Source organism: Physcomitrium patens, chromosome 18, assembly GCF_059467195.1.
Source record: "Physcomitrium patens ecotype Gransden chromosome 18, ASM5946719v1, whole genome shotgun sequence".
Classification (NCBI taxonomy): Eukaryota; Viridiplantae; Streptophyta; class Bryopsida; order Funariales; family Funariaceae; genus Physcomitrium; species Physcomitrium patens.
The window spans coordinates 4532734-4551581 of NC_143427.1; the positions used below are offsets into that span (position 1 = coordinate 4532734).

The window sequence follows — 18848 nt, forward strand, 5'->3', positions numbered from 1 at the left end:
TTGACCTTTTTACAAATGATGAAGTAAAAGTTACTATCTCTAAAGCCTTTGGCAATAACTTATCTATGTAATGTCTTTACAAAATATCCATTCATATCAAATTGAATCTTACAATCATGTAAGATAAGTTTGCTTATCAAAAAAAGATTCTTCTTCAACTTAAGCATATGTAAGATTTCTTTCAATTTGATCTTCTTGATTTAATTGTTGTTGTATTACGTAAAGTATTGCTTGAGAGTACATTAGATACTTGATTGTAGAAGATAGAATAGAAATTCTAATAAAAAAATCCTAATTCTAATAAAATAGAAAATAAAATCTAATTAAATCTTAATAATTCTAAAAAAGCTTTAATCAAATTCAAAAAAAATCTTAAAGATATTACAAAAGAAACAATAAAAAATCTCAAAGGAATTGAAAGAAAATCCACAATGAATCTTAAAAGAATCCTTGAGAAGTCCTAAAAAATATTAAAATAATCACAAATATATCTTAAATAAATCTCAACCAGATTTTAATTTAATCCTAGTTGAAATCCTAATAGATTTCAATCAAATCTTGAACAAATCTTAAATCCTAAACTAAATCTTAAATCAAATCCTAGACAAACCTTAAATCCTAAATCAAATCCTAAATCAAATCCTAAATCAAATCTTAGATCAAATCTTAGATCCTAAATCGAACCTTCAATCAAATCCTAGACAAATCCTAAATCCTAAATCAAACCTTATATCAAATCTTAGATCCTAAACCAAAATCTAAGTTAAACCCTAGAAAAACCCTAAAACCTAAACTAAACCCTGGAACAAATCCTAAATCCTAAACTAAATTCTAAATCAAATCCTAAATAAATCCTAAATCCTAAATCAAACCTTAGATCAAATCTTAGATCCTAAATCAAACTCTAAGTCAAATCCTAGACAAATCCTAAAACCTAAACCAAACCTTGGAACAAATCTTAGATCCTAAATCAAATCTTAATCCTATTCAATCTGATCCTAGTATAGTTTAGAATCTCAATATCTATCAATTGAACTATTGATCTTACTTAAAAACTTACATACCTTTCAATAACTAAGTTGGCAATAAGCACACAAAATTTGAAGATAATTGCACTTACCAAATAAAAGATAAACCTTAAATTGCACTTAGATATTGGCTGGCCTCCTACTCCAATCTAAATGTTGAGCTTCCAGTGCCAATATCTCAAATTTCACATATATATAGAAAATGAAGTCTATTATCTTCAAACACAAATTTTATCTCAATCCAATTAGTAGATTATTGAAGATCTTAGAAATCCTAATAACCTCTCAAAGTCTAATTTTCAAGACTTTAACCTACTTCAAATTCAATAGCCTTTAATTCAACCATTCAATCAAGCTCAAATTTATAGCATACACTTTAGACAACTATTCTCATAAGTCATCAAATTTTGAACTATAGATTTATTACAAAATTTATAAAATTCTCCAAAACATATTACCCTTTTTATTTCACAAATTTCAAAATAATCCAAAAAAACTATGACTTTGTAAAGCTCTTGCAAAGTCATTATACACTTATTTCCTTCAAAATTAATGCTTAAAGAAATTTTATTAAGTCTACTCTCAAATCTTTTTCTTTGATCTGCCAAAAAATCCTTGAATTGCCATAGGTGCTCAATTTTGTGCCTTGGGATCTGATTTCGACCCAAGTTAATAACTAGTCCTCTTTGAATATCAAATTTTGTCTTTTTGAGTTAATTTTTATTCCAATCAACTCCTAACTTCTTCCTATATGTTTTCATATTCTTTATTTTTTTAATCTATATTATTTTGCCTTATTTATGGCCTTACAAAGTAAGTAGAAGCCTACTTTGTAAAAAGGTAGCATTTAAATCTTTAATTCTACTTTCTTTTGGATTATTTTCTATTTACAAATCTAATTTGCTACAATATTTGAAGTAAGATCTTCTATATTATAACAAATTCTTCACTATTTTTACCTATTAGTCATATTACATCATGACATCGTTCACAACAATCTCTACTACAATGGAGCCAGTTGCAATTGCAAGTATCATATCATTGTCTCTCTATCAAATTTTTGGTACTCAAATTACTTCATCTATGTTAAATAAATACTTGTATGGTATGATATGCTTAGTAGCATCCAAATCTATAATCAACTTGGATATGGCAGCCATAGATGCTCCTTCACTTGTCATGAAAGCCTAATCATTTCAACCAAAGTTATCACAATATATATATATATATATATATATTAAGTTTATAGTATTTTTTTTATAAAGTTATATATTTTATAAATATAGTAATTTTTTATATTACTTCTTATATTATTATGTTGATTAAAATAGATATATTTATCTAATTTATAAAAAAAATTAAAACAAAACAAAACAAAACAAAACAAAATTTTGTTTTGAAGCTCATTTTTTTCCTCTTGGTTACATCATGGATAAGTCTTAAAGTAACATAATCTAGTATCAAGTCTTTAATCTTAATAGACTTTAATACCACAATGAGGTAGTTGTAAGACTTTAAAAGGCTCATAAGTAATATCATCATAATGTCATAATCCTCAACAAACTTGTCAACAGTTGCTAATTGGTTTACAAGTGCTTTTACATTATTGACATAAATCATGATGTCATCTTTCTTCTATTTTTATTGTTAAGAACTTCTTTCTTGTCCATAAAATGTTGACAAGGTTTCTAGTCTCATAGATATTGCAAAGAATCTTTCATACTTTTGCTAGTCCATTGCAAGCAATTATGTATAAAAATTTGGCATTATCAATCTAAAAGCCTTTTTTTCACAATGTTTCTATTCTTTTTTCTCTTTGATATCAATATTGTCACTTGGAAGATCTTCACTTTCATCTACAATATTTTAAAAGTCCTATGAAGCCAATAAAAGTTCTATTTTTTTCTTTTAATGATAGAAGTTGTTACTTCTGAATTTTTCAATTACTTTTAAGCCCTTACTATCATTTGAAGCCATGTTTAAGGAAAAAGTGTATAAAAAAATCAAGAAAAGAAGTGATAGAGCTTTCAAAATCAAGATAAAGGTGTTATTATCTTATAAACCTAGAATATCTTTTTTATATATAAACTAATGATTTTATTCTTAAATCACTTTCAACTTCATTTATAAGACTTTTTATAAGTCTTATATTATATTTTAACTTAATCTATATGCTTTATTATTCTTTAATCAGCTCTAATCTCACAAAAAACTTCTAATCTTATGAAACACTTCTTATCACTATAAAAAGTCTTTTAAAAACTTCAATACATTTAAATACAATGTAAATATCTCAATGATATAATTTAGCATAGAAACACAACAATAGTATTTCAAAATATTATTTTAAGGTGTCTAATAACCTCCAAGACCATGTATGCTTTTAACAACAAGCGAGAGCAAAACTACATCAACAATAATATACAAATATGAAGGTAGAAGATACCAAACATTAATATCAACAACAACAATAAGATACAAATATGAAGGTAGAAGATACCAAACATTAATATCAACAACAACAATAAGATACAAATATGAAGGTAGAAGATACCAAACATTAATATCAACAGCAACAATAAGATACAAATATGAAGGTAAAAGATACCAAACATTAATATCAACAACAACAATAAGATCTATTCTTTACAATAAGAAAGACTTCAAAGAACTTCAAAATTCATAAGCAAAGATAAGTAGTTCTATAACCTATTGAAATAAGACAACTTTGAAGTTACAACACATAGCATCAGTAAGGTTGCATACAAAGAAAATATGTAGTAAGATGATTCTTATTTCCAATATTCATTGTTATATTTCATGAAGTTTGCTTGATAATGCACCAAGAACTTGGCTATGGAAGATAAAATAAAAATTGTAATAAGAAAATTCTAATAACTTTAATAGAAACTTAAATAAATTTTAATTAAATTATAAAAATGTTCATCAATCTTTAATTAAATTTCAAAAGATTCATAAAGAATTTATAAAAAGAACCTAAAAAAATCATAAATTAATCTTAAAGAAATGTATATAATAAAAAATTCTAAAAAAAATCAAAGAAATCTTTAAAAAATATTAAAAATAAAAATTCCAATTGAATCTCAACGAAATTTTAATATAATTGTCAACAAATTTTTAATAAAATTATAAACTAGCTCTTATTAAATCCTAAATAAGTCTTAATAAAATCCTAAATAAATTCTAATTAAATCTTAGATAAAATCTTAATCAAATCCTAATCAAATCTTAATGAAGTCATAAACCAATTCTAATAAAATCTTAAATATATCCTTAATCCTAATCAAATTCTAATTAAATCTTAGACCAAATCTTAATCTAATCTTAAATCCTAATCAAACCTTAGACCAAACCTTAATTAAATCTAATCAAAATTTAATCAAATCTTAGACCAAACTCTAATAAATCCTAATGAATTCTCATCAAGTCCTAAACAAATCCTAAATTCTATAGCAGATTGTTATATCAATAATTAATGATTGAATTGTTGATTTTAATTCAAAAAAAATTCACTTCTCAAAAAATAAGTAAAAAATAAGTATAAAAGCATTTGAAGAAGATCAGTTATATTAAATAAAAGATAACCTCTAAAATCCGCTTAGATATTGGCCTTCCTCCTCCAACCTTAATGTTGATATTTTAGAGCCAAAATCTCTTAAATTCACCATTCAATAAATCTCAAATTTTGCAAAATTATTGGAAGTCAAGTTTACTACTTGTATACAAATTTTGACTTCAATCCAATTAGCAAATTGATAAATATCTTAGAAATTCTCACTAATCCTTTGAATTCCAATTTTTGAAACTTCAATATGTTTGAGCTTCAATTAACTTTGAATAAATTTTTAGATCAAGTTCAAACTTGCAACATAAATTATATACAATGATAAATACTTAATTCCAAAATTTTACTAATTGATCATCTAAAAATCTCATACAATTGTTCAAAGTACCAATTCTTTAAATTTTTCAAAATCCAAAGTCACTTGAAAACAAATCTAATTTTGTAAAGCCTTTATAAGTTTGTTATATACTCAAATCTCTTGAAACCAATGCTCAAAGAATCTCATTGTTGTTTTCTCTCAAATCCCACTCTCCAATCAACCAAAGAACCTTGAAATCACCATAAGTGCAGAGTTTTATACTTTGGGATCTGATTTTGATCTCAATTCACAACTAACCTTCTTCAGGTATCAATTCTTCATATTTTGAGGTAATTTTGCTAAAGCCTATACTTAAGCTTTTTTTAAATATAATTATATTAATTATTTATCTCATTTATGCTCCAATAAAGTAAATAAAAGACTTTTCTATAAAAAGTTATTATTAAAATTAAAAAATTTACTACCTCTTTATTATTTATCCTTACTTTTTTATTATATCTTTCTACTAGGTTCTTCTGTAATAAAATATAAAATATTATTATTTATATATAATAGTTGATGCCCTTAATAACAACTTGCATCTTTTGACTTTTATATCCATCCAAAGATATAGTAAGTATATCCTTTAGCATTTTATTAACTACAAAGATAAGACTTTAGAATATCTTTTACACTTCTAAAATCATTTGCCAACTCATCTACATCAAGAATATTTTATAATATATACTTTATATTCTTATTTAACTTTTGAATATTTTCTAATTGATTTTTTTATTTTCTTGACCTTAAATCTTGGTCCTTGACTATGTCCTTCATTCATCGGATGTCTTTTTACATTCCAAGCATCAACCCTTTGACCATTAACCTAATATAATATCTTCTATAAGGTAATTTATTCTATTTTTATTTTTATTTACTCATTCCAATAAGTAATATAAAAATTTGCATGATATCTTTTATATTATTATTTTTTTATCTTTTAAAAACATATGAAATTTCTTCTATACATATACAATTGTATTAGAAAAGATAATATAATTGAAGTTGTAAGACATATAAGTTATTTTTTAGTTGTATTTTGATAATAATTTTTTATTTTATTTTATTTTAAAAATTAAATAATAAATTTATTAATATAATAATAAATATATATATATATATATATATATATAGATATAGTAATTTAAAAAATGAAAAAGGTCATCCAATGCCATGCCTAGCTAAGCCACACTAAAGTAAAAGAAAAGAGTCATCTGGGTAAGTAGTAAGGGCATCAACATCACCTTCCTCTTCAAAGCTACATTGCAAATAAATACTTTAAAAATTAAATTTAAAATAAATTGAAGCAAGAGTGATGGTTGAAAAGTGGGGATAGAGAGGCAGCTCCCTGAACAAAATTCAGCACCCATGTATGTCAACATGGATCAGTGCAGGCCCATTGAGGAATGGCTTCTGAGTTTCCAACCTACTGCCCACGAAACTGCCCAGCCTCCAAACTGCCCGCCCCCTTGATCCCCTACGTTCCCTCCCTCCGTTCCCAGAAATCTGATCGGCGGTTGCGATTGCATCTGAGATGGCGGAGCCAGTCGATTGAATGGAGAGGTTTCTGCGACACAATTCTACGAGGCTCACGCCGCGTCCACCGCTATCCTGAATCATCGGGACCCTCCACAGACCTCGTTGTCGTGTAAAGAGGTCGTAGCGGAATAGGCATCCAGCTGGGAGCTTCTGAAAATTAGGTGATTGCAATTAGATATTAAAATACTACTAAATTAACCACCTGAAACATTTTTCAAATAATTCATAAACAACTAAATGAATAAACAAACAGGAATCAGGGAAATAAGTAAGAAATTCAGTAAGATTGTAAATACACATCAATGATTCATAAAATTTGTCTAGAACAACAAAGACTTTAATCCAGACTTGATACAGCAAAAACAATTTTTTAAAAGACACCTGGTTCTAACTATGACCCATTTTAATGATTTTGATGATCGTCGGGTATTCGAAAGTTACTCTCCTACATTTCTAAATTGATTTTGTTAACTCTTACGATATCTGTCTAGATAACCCTAAGGATGTAATTGAAATGATAGTCTTTACTTATAAACTCAAAAAAAATTATTTACAAGGATATGAACATCAAGGCATGTATGCCTTTGCTTCACTCTTTGGTGAACCATTTCACGTAACATTTCAAAACTAATGTACAAATAACTTCGAAAGGAAGACATGGTTCAAGCCTGCTTCAGCTTCACAGGTGGTCTGACAGAAAGTGATCCCCTCTCAAGGACGCCCCTAGTTAAAGGCTTAACATTACTACAAAGAATTTCCTTAGCACCTGCAGCATTCACTCTTCTCCTCTTAGCCAACAGATCGAGCTTTTGACGAAGAGCAGAAGCAGGACTTGGCCGTGAGGTGTTTGTGGAATGCTTGGAAGTTTCAGAAGAGAAAATAGAGGTAGCTTGGATGGCTGCTCGCTTATTTCTCTGATTAAGTCCAAAGTTACTGGCAAACTTGACATTCGCAGCGTAATCACTGTCTTCTTTGGAAGGAGGCAGTAACCGGATCGCCAAACCTAGTTTCTGTGCTTCCACCTCCTCAGCAGCTACTCTCTTCTTCTGAGCCTGAAAAAACCAATGGAAATTATCAGAGCCGAATCTTTATCACTGGTGATACATTCACTTGGCTACATCAGTTATGCAGTGTTGAGTGAAAGCAGGGGAGGCAAGTAGAGGCGATAGCCCTCGCACAAGCAGGAAAAATTGCCAACACCAATACTAACACAAATTTCGATTGTAGTCACGATTGGTCAAAAAGACAATATACCCTAAGTTGAGCTCGAAGTGCCTTGTTTCGTGCATAGCTGTCAGAGTGCTTCCTATCTGCTGCTTCTTGTAACCTCACAAGTAAAGGGGCTTGCTTCTTTGCCTTTGCTGTGTCTTCACCCTCGTGCTCAAGCTTGTAAAACGGATCAGCCAACTTTCCTCTATCTGCACTCTCAAATCATAAGATAATTAAAGATTAAACGTCGAAAGGCATATGAACTAGGTTTAACACAATAAGATGACAAATGAACACCACATAAAACTAAAAACGCTAACAAGAAAATGCGCATATGGTTATGGTTGTAGCTGCAAATAATATTCTTAGAAAAACTAGTTACTGGAACCACTTCTCTAGAACATTTGCGACAATACAAGCAACTTGAAAGCACACCTTCTTTCTCGGGAAGCAGTACTGCCTCTGCATCAACCTCGTCGTAGGTTACTGTCTTCTCCTTGGCCCCGCTAATAATAACATACAAAGTGTTCTTGGGGTCTGTCTGTATGACTATCTCTTGCCCACAGCAAGGAGCTTTCATTTTGAAGCTCCATATCTTCGTCGAGTAGTAGTTGCCAACTTGTTTCTTTTCTGCATTAAAGCGCACGCCCTGAGCAATCATGTGACCACATCCTCCACACCAGATGTGATACGGCATCTCGAAACGAATAACAAGGATGCCTTGATCGATTTTCTTGGCCCTCTCTCGCAAAGCATGCTGGCCATTGAACTTGTTGAGACCACCTTGGTCTGGCGTCCATTCTGGTGGATAATAGAAATTATCTGCTCGAGCAGCAGCTAGAGTCGACTGAACACATAAATCACAGGCACGACATGAGATTCCGTTGCCCGTATTATAAATTGTAAGTTTGCTACATAAGGTGGTTTGAATAAGAATCCCACATGTGTCTCGAATAAAAACGCATTCTCTTGCACGTAAATGACATCACCGTGAGTAAAAGATAAACTATTAACCATCATTGGACAACATATTGCATCGTGTGTTTCAAAAATGCATGATATGTCAGTGACTGCGTCAGTTAACACTAGCGACTGTGTCTAAACTCTTAAGAGACTACCACACCCGGCTCCGAGCTGTTACAATTGGAAAAGAGTTTATAAGATCTAAAGCTGCTACGCTATCATGCCACAGTGTCAGGGCTCAATTCCTACTGCGCGCAAGCAAAAAAAGTTCATCATCAATTGACTAATCCAGACTTTCTGACAATACTATCGAGTTCAAACACACACGTCCACCAAAAGGATTAGGGCACACGTTCAAAGATGCAGGAACATCCAAATAGGTTCTCCAAAATTACACTCGCAATCAGTATCAAAGAGCCTACCAGCGAACTCTAAAACGCCAAAACTCGCCAAAAAACTAAGTAGAATCAACACTTAGAGCACACTAGCGAGAGGCCAGAACAGAAAATTGTGATCCATTGCCTACTCCTTCGAAGCGACCCGAGCAATAAAATCAACTAGGGTTTCTTCCGTATAACTCAGGCCAGATCCTCAAGACAAGTTAGGGTTTGGATTCAAGACATACCATTGTGCTCCCAGTGTAGGTAACGACGCGAAGGTAAACGAAATAAGCCTCCGACACTAAGATGGACAAAACTCGAATTCTTGCAAACAAAAAACTCTCTGTCTGACGCAGCGGAAATCCATGAAGCATAGGTCGCAATTTTGGGCAGGCCCATTGGGATATTTGAACAAGGAGGGGCGCCGAACGGAAGAGCTCCACAACGCGTCTAAATCGTCCACGCCAACGATCCTTCACCTCTCTTTTCCGTCTCTTCACGTCTTTATATTTCTGGCCATTTCTTTCATGAGTGTTCTCGGGTTCTTTTACGCTCTTATTCCTTTAGCTTTTCCGGCTTCTCGCTTCCACTTTCCGTCCTACTATTTCTGGTTAACGTTTTTTTTACCTTTGATCGTGTTCCGGACTCTACTATTACCCTGAATGCCCAAGGACAGAAAATTGTCGTTTTCATCCGCTTTCATTCATTCGGAGTCTATTGCCAAAGTCAAACCTTATCTTCCTTGTGTAATAAGTCTGAACTTGAATAGTAAGTCCCTTTTTTAATTAAAAAGAGTTTGTTTGGATACTTTCAACATGAAATAATTTTAGTTTTTGGGTCTGTATCAGGAATGGTTAACAAACATGAAATTCTTTTCCCTAAAGAACTCTAACTTTGGTACGTATATGTGTATTTTTGGAAGTGTATGCATAATTTTTGTAACTGAGTTCATTTTATAAAAATATTCAAGATAATGTTGGAGATAATGTTAGATGGGATTTTTTTTAATAACTTCATCATTGATTGTTACTTTGCATACAAAAAATGTCAGTATATATATATATATATATATATATATATATATATGTGTTAGTAAGATTGTAATTTGTGTATCATTACAAGTAATACATAGGAATACATATACACACATCCACAAATCAATTGTAATATATTCATTGAAAAATTGAAATCACTTTCAAAAAAATACCTAAACTTCACAACACAAAGATTAAACAAGATAGAAATCAAGATAAATAAAATAATAAATGATTGTGTAATGTGATCAAGGTAATTTTTAAAAATGGTAAAATATGTATATACCGAATAAAATTTCAAATTCAATTATTTACTTGTGTGCTTTTAAATCACAAAATAGATATTACATACAATTAAAATAATACATACAAAAATTAATTAATTTTAGATTATACACACTATACTTTGTAATCTTGATAAATACTTATACATAAATTTCAATCAATATTATGTATCACATCATATGGGATCTCATCAAAAAATTATATTGTAGGTATATACAAATATACAATTTTATTAGTTTATAAATAGTCAACAAATTGAAGGTGTACAGCAATTATTAAATCTTATTATTTTTTTATCTCATAACAAGTAATGTTATATTCACACACACACGCGCATACATACATGCATGTGAACAAATAAATGAATATAAGTAAGAAAAAGGTTCAACTGAGAAGTAGCAAGCCAGTTTGAATCATTCCATACCCGTGTGCGTAGAGCGGACTGCTGGGACACAGAAGGGTATCAATATCGAAGGATATCAGTATATTCCATCCGAGGTCAAAGAAGCAAAGAGACGGAAGTGTGAAAGGGGCTGACACCACCCTCGAAATGCTGTGTAATTGTAATGACGGTGTGAATGGGGAAAAACGGGAACTACTCAGGGTTTAGGGCTCGAGAGCGTCTCTTGCACATCACTGCACAGCCTGCCCCGCCGAAGGATAGAATTTGAGGCAGTTTAGGTGGTGTTGATTTCCAAAGCTTTGGAGGCAGCGTGGTGCAGGATTCTGTGTCCTCATTTTGCAATAAGAAGTCGCGGCTTCGAGCTGCCCGTCGCTCTTTTCACGGAGGATGTTGGATCCCGTTTCTAGAGTTTTTTTTTTGAGTTTTGCATTTTCGCGTATGTTTTAGTTTGCATAATTCGGCAGCATTAGATCCGGTTAGGAAGCCATGCCCATGAGGGGGGGAATCCCTGAGAGGAAACTGAAGCCGCTATGGGACGCCATCGACCATCGGCAGTACAAATCGGCAATGAAGCTTGTTACGGGCCTCTTGGCGAAGCATACCGACTCTGCTTATCTCTTTGTAAGTTGTCGCTGGCCCATGATCCAAGCTCGTGATTGGCAATTCCTAATTCCGGACTTTCTTCACGAGCACCCTTGCATTGGCAAGTTCACCTTATGGTTGCAAATTTTGACATGGATTTCGTACTCTTGACGACTTGTAGGCATTGAAGGCATTGATACTGGAGAAGTTGGGGAAATTAGATGAAGCATTGGAGCTTGCTCTTCGCGCCAAGGCTGCGAACCCCTTGGATGATTTGACTTTGAATACACTCCAGACTGTGTTCCAACGCTTGAATATGTGTGCGTACTTGCTCTTATCAGTACTTTTTGAATCTCTTGTACTGAACTGACCTGCAGTAGTTACTTGGTGATTTTGGAGGTGAGGTCAGTATAAGACGTTGTTTTCTGTGTCATGTCCTGCTGGTTGTTACAAATGTCATCTGTTCTGCTGCCTTTATTGAAGTGGTGGATTTGCTGAGGCCGGTAATCATCTGTGGGGATCATTAATATGTTAGACAAGAACGAAGGCACTTTAATTTCTGAGGTTAGTGGGGAAATTTACGAAGTGCTAAATCTATTCCTTGTCTCGAGCAGTGGACGCTGCCACAGCCCTTTTTGAGTATGCGTGTTTGAAACTTCCAAAAAACATGGATTATCAAGCTGCTCTATTTAATTGTTACGCTCGTCAGTATCTGTATGTTAAACAACAACAGGTGAACTTCGCTAAACTTTATCAAAACCTTGTTTTCTTTTGGGTCGTTCTATTGCAGGTGCATGTTGGGTAGCGCTGAAAATCATTCAGATTCATTAGAATAGTTTGAAGTCTTGCAACTCGAGTTCAAACTTATGTTGTAGACTGTGATTAACTATCTTTTCGGTTTTTAACAGGTAGCGTTCAAATTATACAAAGTAGCTGGAGAGGAAAGGTTTCTGCTCTGGGCCGTTTGCAGTATCCTGTTACAGGTTTGCTACGGAACTTCCCAGTTTTTTTTGTACTGTTTAATGTGTAAGAAAATCAAGATTACAGCATACGGATCTTCCATTACAGCTTTTCGTATACTTTGTGTATAGCATGTTTGCTCGTGAACTTGTTAACATGATGTGCAGGATGTTGTTAAGTCATTTTGTATTATTGAATGAGTGTTACTGAAAATGACATGTTCGAAAATTTTGATCAGATTGTTCGGAATTTCGACCTCTGATTGTGTTGACATATTTTCTTTCAACGTGAAAGTTTGAAGTATCAACTACTTATGCTGAGCTGATAGCAAAGTGAATGCAGACACATAATTTCTGTGTTATCGCCTATTAACATTGATAACTTACAGGTCGACAATGAGAACAGCAAACTCCTCCCGTTGGCAGAGGCAATGATAAAAAAACATCATCAGTCTCATGGTCTGCGTGAGCGTGAAGGTAATCCATTGAACTTAAAGAAATGTACATTTCAACGTAAACAGATTCCTTGCATGTCTTATTTAGAATGATTGGATCTCTATGCACTGGTGGGAAATATTCATGTTTCCTTTTTTTCTATGGACTTCTTGTTCTGAATCCTAGTTCTGATTGTCTATTACAGGAGTTGTAGTGTACATGGATATCTTGAAGCGTCAGAGGAAGTATGGCGATGCATTGACGTTGCTGCAGGGATTGTCAGGTGACCTGCTCACTATTGGCATTGATCGATTGCGGTTGCAGGTGGGTGAGAATATCCCTTATTAACTAGTTTGATTTTGTTTAGAATTCTGACAGTATTCTCATTAGCAACGTAAGTCAGCCTTGTGGGGCGATAGTGGAGTGTCACAATTGTGTCGGTATCCTCTTGCGTGCTACTCTGATCTGAAAGAAATGAGTTTGATATGTAGTTTTATTGCGTTGGTTAAACAATACTCTAACAGTTGTTTGATTCGACATGGACTGTTGTTAAGCTGACAGGGAGAGCTCCTTGTTCACTTGAATCAGCACAAGGAGGCAGCAGATGTTTTTCAAGAAATCATGAGGAATAGGTGTGTGTTTTGCTCTTTTCTTACAGCTCTCCGCATTTCGACATGTCTTCCTTTGTAGATTGTGCTTGAACTTGAACTTGTAATTCATTAGATAGTTGAAGATGTACTGTCAGGTTTTGATTGCAATTATTAGATGTCAAGTCACACGTTCAATTCGTCAATGTCAATCTTAGAACAATGATGATAACATCATGCGCTTTATGGATTCGCAATCTTGACTGTGGCCTATGTTTTCAGTTCAGATGATTGGGCTGCTTTTCAAATGTTTTTGGAAGCAACATTGAATCCTATTCACCAGGTCTCCAATGAGCTGGAGGCTCTTTCTTTGACATCTAGCAGGAAAGAAGAGGTGAAGGTTTCTTTAGCCTGAAGATATTAGGCAATGGTAAATTAATACTAATACTTTAAAAGGGGTGCAGCGTGATCAGAATCAAACTGGTATTGTGTAACTCGCTTTCTTATGAATGACTGCAGTCCTTGGTGACCATGACGTTCTGAAAATACAAAAAAACTTGGTGAAAGTCTTATCAACTGTTGGCATTGTTGGCACATAACATGCTGCACGTAAACTGTAGTTCATCAAATCTTTTATCATTTAAAAAGGGGATCTGCTGTTTTGGGTTTGTTTTTTTATTTTTTAAAATTATCTTCTTTCATAAGATAGATCCGAGGGTAACAATCGATTTATTTTGTGATTGGCAGACAGAGGCTTTATTGCAGAGAGTTCATACGTTTGTACTTGAACTGCAAGCTCTGAAAGTGCCTGAAGTACGCCGGGCACCTTATCTTGCTGAACTGGGAATTGAGAAAAGACGGTTGATGTTGACATCATCTGCAGATTCAGCTGATGCGCCCTCTGCACGTCTGGCACAATCAATCCTGACATATTTTCAAAGGTGTAGTTGGAATTTAGGCTGACACATTTTTCCACTTTTCAGTTCAACTTTGAGTTGATTAAGGTTTTATAGATATTAATCCGTGTAAGTTCTTGTGGTTTGTAGCCATGAGTGGTTTCTAATTTACATAAAATCAATACCTCAAATACGTTTGACGGTTGATTCCACTTGATAACGTAAGGAATACTAATGCTCTTCGACACTTCTTAGCAGATTTGGATGTATGACCAGCTTCACATCAGATGTCATGGAATTTATACTGCATATTGACAAGGAGCAACAATCGTGGCTCATCAAGGAAATGCATCGATACTGTCAGGATCTGCCACCAGATACAAAACCTGTGAATGCGTTACGGTTTCGCTTGGCTGCTTTCCAGATGGAAAGTAGATTGGGCTGGCAGCACGCACATGCTTCCAAGACTGGTATTCTTCTATCTTAAGTAATCGACGTTAATCTTGTTTTGTCAAACTCGATAAGCAGCGTTTGATAAGGTTAGCTCGAGTATATTATAGTTGTGCCTCTTAATTCTCTATTTTGGTGGCTTGAAATGTGTGACCTGAGCATCAATGTGGGTCTTTCAAACATTCTATGATGATTTAACCACTGGGGACTTGTATTTGCAGGCTTACTAGATACCGCTGAAGAGATTGTTCAGCTGTTCCTTGAGAGTGTGAAGCTTTCTGCAGAAGTAGATTCTCAAGAAGCGATGCTTGGAGGGGAGTTTTTGACCTTAGTTAGTGACCTTTTAGTTGAGGTATACGTTTTAGCCGAACTGATGTGTGGCGCATTTGAGTTTTGTACAAAACATGTATTAGGATCCTATTTTGCAGAGTACCGTATTGCTTGTTTAATCTGCATTCTGGGATGGAGGCAGTAAACCGGATTCTAGATTTGTCTGGTTAGTTGGATTCTCAAAGTTTGTTGCTTTTACTAATGCCAAATAGGTTTTTTTAATTTATTATTTTTTCTTTTTATCTTTTCATTTTTATTTAATTCTTTTTTTGGTTGGTATTCTCTTATAAGCTATAGATCTTCTTTGCTTTTGTTCCAGATGTATCTTCAAACGAAGCATATTGGCTTCATATTGGAGGCTATTTTTGTTCTTGAGTTGGGGCTAGGACTTCAAAGGTACGAAATTTCTTCCTAATAGAGTTTTTGGGGCTATTCAATTTGTTTTTCTGGTCAGGTAATAGTTTTGTAGTCATCTTACTAACTTTGTAATAATAGAAAGGCCTTGTTACGTAACGCTGCTCAGTGCGTCTACCGAGCTTATTATAACTTACTTTTGAAGTGCTGCAGATATCATCCACTGCACAGGTTTTTGCTCGTGAATCTTTATTCATTCTTAGCAGCAACTAAACCCGCTTGGACCTGGTTAGTAACTTGACTGTGAATGTCCTTCTTCATTTCTCTGTATGGATCTTATGTGGTCGTCCTTCGTTCTTTGATATTTATTGTTACAGAATACAGAATTGTGGGATAATTTGAAGACGAGTGCGGTTGATTTTGTCTATAACTTTCTCAACAAACTTCTCTGAAGATTGTGAATATCTGGCACAGGTTCAAGGCTGCAGACGTGAAGTATATCCTCCTGGATTCTATGTCACATCATATCCTTCCAAGTCTTGTGAGATCTCTAGATTGGGCTGCTTTGGATTCTATGACTCGTGATATCATCAAATTTCACGACGACTACAGGCGGGAAGCTGCAGATCTTGCAATTCTTGCGTATCACCATAACACCTACAGCAAAGTGGGTTTCACTTGACACCTGCAATCTTTTGAACATTTTGAACGTCAAACGTAACATCTTGTGAAGTTTTGAGTGAAAATCAATCCAGATTTCTGTACATAAATATGATCCACACTTGTGCTCTAATCTTCCACTTATATATATATATATATACATATACTTTGCCTTTATACCAGGTGCTGGAGTTCCTAACTTTCAAAGAGAAGCTAGAAAAGTCACATCAGCTCTTGGTTGCACGTATTGAGTCTATCATTCTGTCTTTGAAACGAAAGGCTCATAATTTGGAGGAAATGGAGGTAGATACTTCTTGCAACGCACCATTTTCTCGATGACGTTTCTATCTGTTCTGTGGGTTGTACTTCGGATTCAGGAATGAATTTATACTGTAATCTCTTTAGTTGAATTGGCAGAGTTATTCATTATCATATTTTGGATAGATCCTTTCAAACAGCGAGACGCAAGCAGTTGACACTCATGTCATGTATGGTTAGGTTGTCTTGCAAAGTCTGGATGGAGGTCGTTCACAGCTGGATTGGGCTACAGATAGCCGTTTGAATGCACTTACGTTTAATGAGGACTTGGAAACGCGACCATGGTGGTCACCTGCCCCTGATGAATCTCTTCTCATAGGTAAATTTCATTTTTCAATTTACTGAATTTTACGAAGCACGGTTCTGTCCGATGTATCTTAGTTCTGATTATCTGCTGGACAATTGAACTTCAGAGTCATCCGAGTCTTCTGAGCAAACCGGCCCTCGGCATCTGGGTGGAATTCAGGTAATCCCTAGTTTTGGACATTAACAGGAACTACCTGATGGTCTATTTTGAAGTCTTAACATTGTTTCAATGTTTGTAATGTATTTCATTAAACATAACGAGACATTGGAAAATTTGATTTTCGATCCTATAGTCTTCTCAATATTTTGGCTGAAGTGTTGAGCCTCGAAAATGTAGCCTACACATATATTTAGAACTTGAAGTTTTATGGCAGTTAAAATTGCGGAATCAAGTGAGACCTGCAGGTGTTTTTAGTCATATTTCATTGTGTTGAAATTGCAGGAACTTCAGAAGAAACTGAAGTTCTGTTCGATGAGGCGCTTAAAACTCAGGTGTGTGCTGCCGCGGCTTTTGCATCTGGCGTTGACTAGCAACTCTGGCAATAAAGAGGCTGACCTTGCTGCCGCTGCTGAGCTGAAGGCGCACGTTCTGCAGTGCTCACGCTCACTGGGAGTCTGTGCTGAGGATTTAGGTCTTTGGTTGTCGAAACAAGCCTCTGCATCTGATAATCAGGTTCTTACCAATATTTTCTACTCGGTCGCGACTTTCATTTTCATCATACTTACGCGCTTATACTCTCGGATTTATCGGTGTAGAGATCATGTTGAGGTTACCATGTGATAACAGTACCTGTGCTTCACACTGGCGTACGATCTGTGTATCTACTAATTTGCGCTAGACTCAAAATCATTTTTGACAAAGTTTGGAAGAGATTGAGTTTATTTAATTGTAAGCATGCTAATATGCTTTTACAGGATGCAGGTGTCTAATTTTGCCTGAGATTTGCTATTGCTGCATTGACAAGCTGATATGTGGTAATCTTTTTGCCAGGTAGCAATATGGGAATCTCTTACGCTAGCGATTTTTTGGACCGCGGCTTTGTTCCCTGTTAAACGATACGATTCTACATGTCAGGAGAGTCTGCTCTCTGATTCTTTAGCGATCATAAGTGAACTCATGGCCGCGACTTTGCATGATTCCATATCTACTTCAACGACTAGTTCAGAGGTAATTTTGTCAGGTGTGATATTGGAGAAGGTAGTGACGCTGGTCACTGAGAATATGACCTGGTTTGGGTTGTGCCTACAATCATGGGTAGCAGGGTTGCAACCTGGAAGCAAGAGGAAGAAGCATGTTCAGTCTGCGTCTTTGTCAGAGAACATTGTAGGTACTCTTCAAAAGGCCACTCAAACTTTCTGCTCCCATTTAGAGGAGTGCGATTCTTGGGCGACAGACCTCCTGGGAAAAGGTATAGGCGAGAATAAGAAGTTGTTAGCAGACGATGTCATTGCTTCTTGTTCTACTCCGGGTCATATTATGAGGACTTTGGAAACTGGTCTGGGAAACGGAAATCGCGTGCCAAAGTCTTGGGATACAATCTTGAAGGAGGTCATTGACTGCCAGCGAGCCACAGTGGTAGGCATTAGGGATACTTGCAACTCCAGGTTGCAAGCAATGAAGTCAATAAAATTCTGAGAAACGACTTTAACCTAGGTTTCAAGTATCTCTAGGCCTAATTCCAGACTTGTTATTTTCCTAAGTTCGAACTATTCTCACTGATCTCTTCACTATCATGATAAGTGCTTTTTCTCTGCGTCTGCAAGGAGTTGCACTCAGCCACTCTCCACTCTCTCTGTCTTGCCCTTGTGCACCTGTCCGATCTGTCACAATTGGCTACTTTTCCGTGTAAGCTGCAGGTTTATGTGAACCATAAGCTTTAAGCAGCGGCTAGCACGCAGAGCGTATAGAACCTAGAGAAAGCGACGATTACCTCATTTAGATTGCGGACGAGCAGTCCACACAACCTCAATCAGCCCGAGACATCTTCAACATCCAGTAGCCAGCTTTTGGATGTTCATTATGAATCTTACATGAAGCAACTGTTCGTTTTTGAAATGATCACCACTCAACAGTTGTATTTGGAGCCTGAGTGGGACTGCAGAACTTTGCTGAATTGTCCGACTTGTGGATAAAGAGAAAGCAAGGTCCCACAAGTGACTAATGACGACACGTCTCAATCTTCAAA

At 34.8% G+C, this 18848-nt stretch overlaps 2 protein-coding genes across 2 annotated transcripts; one reads left to right on the plus strand and one right to left on the minus strand.

The window, feature by feature from the left end:
• Nucleotides 1–7017: 7017 nt before the first annotated feature.
• Nucleotides 7018–9766, minus strand: LOC112294968 (uncharacterized). The gene is made up of 5 exons (XM_024546000.3): nucleotides 9691–9766; nucleotides 9309–9607; nucleotides 8156–8567; nucleotides 7766–7929; nucleotides 7018–7563 (listed from the first exon to the last, which is right to left on the minus strand). Exons 1-5 carry the CDS (start codon nucleotides 9764–9766, stop codon nucleotides 7174–7176), a joined length of 1341 nt encoding a protein of 446 aa, XP_024401768.2. The 3' UTR covers nucleotides 7018–7173.
• Nucleotides 9767–11017: 1251 nt separating this feature from the next.
• Nucleotides 11018–18438, plus strand: LOC112295438 (N-terminal acetyltransferase B complex auxiliary subunit NAA25). The gene is made up of 19 exons (XM_024547039.2): nucleotides 11018–11406; nucleotides 11549–11687; nucleotides 11982–12100; nucleotides 12276–12350; nucleotides 12716–12803; nucleotides 12967–13085; nucleotides 13323–13393; nucleotides 13631–13742; nucleotides 14096–14289; nucleotides 14503–14714; nucleotides 14916–15046; nucleotides 15344–15420; nucleotides 15592–15666; nucleotides 15853–16045; nucleotides 16222–16341; nucleotides 16537–16675; nucleotides 16770–16822; nucleotides 17105–17335; nucleotides 17654–18438. The coding sequence occupies exons 1-19, from the start codon at nucleotides 11272–11274 to the stop codon at nucleotides 18296–18298; spliced, it is 2928 nt and encodes a 975-aa protein (XP_024402807.1). The 5' UTR covers nucleotides 11018–11271; the 3' UTR covers nucleotides 18299–18438.
• The last annotated feature ends 410 nt before the right edge of the window (nucleotides 18439–18848 follow it).

Bases quoted from the DNA above. Each gene is read 5' to 3' on its own strand.
- LOC112294968 (XM_024546000.3), bottom strand. From the start codon at position 9,766: ATGAAAGCGGATGAAAACGACAATTTTCTGTCCTTGGGCATTCAGGGT. The intron at 9,608-9,690 runs GTAAAAAAAACG...AGAGCGTAAAAG, and splicing joins AGTCCGGAACACGATCAAAG to AACCCGAGAACACTCATGAA. The intron at 7,564-7,765 runs GTATATTGTCTT...TGGTTTTTTCAG, and splicing joins CACTTCGAGCTCAACTTAGG to GCTCAGAAGAAGAGAGTAGC.
- LOC112295438 (XM_024547039.2), top strand. From the start codon at position 11,272: ATGCCCATGAGGGGGGGAATCCCTGAGAGGAAACTGAAGCCGCTATGG. The intron at 12,804-12,966 runs GTAATCCATTGA...TGTCTATTACAG, and splicing joins TGGTCTGCGTGAGCGTGAAG to GAGTTGTAGTGTACATGGAT. The intron at 15,047-15,343 runs GTATACGTTTTA...CTTTTGTTCCAG, and splicing joins TTAGTGACCTTTTAGTTGAG to ATGTATCTTCAAACGAAGCA.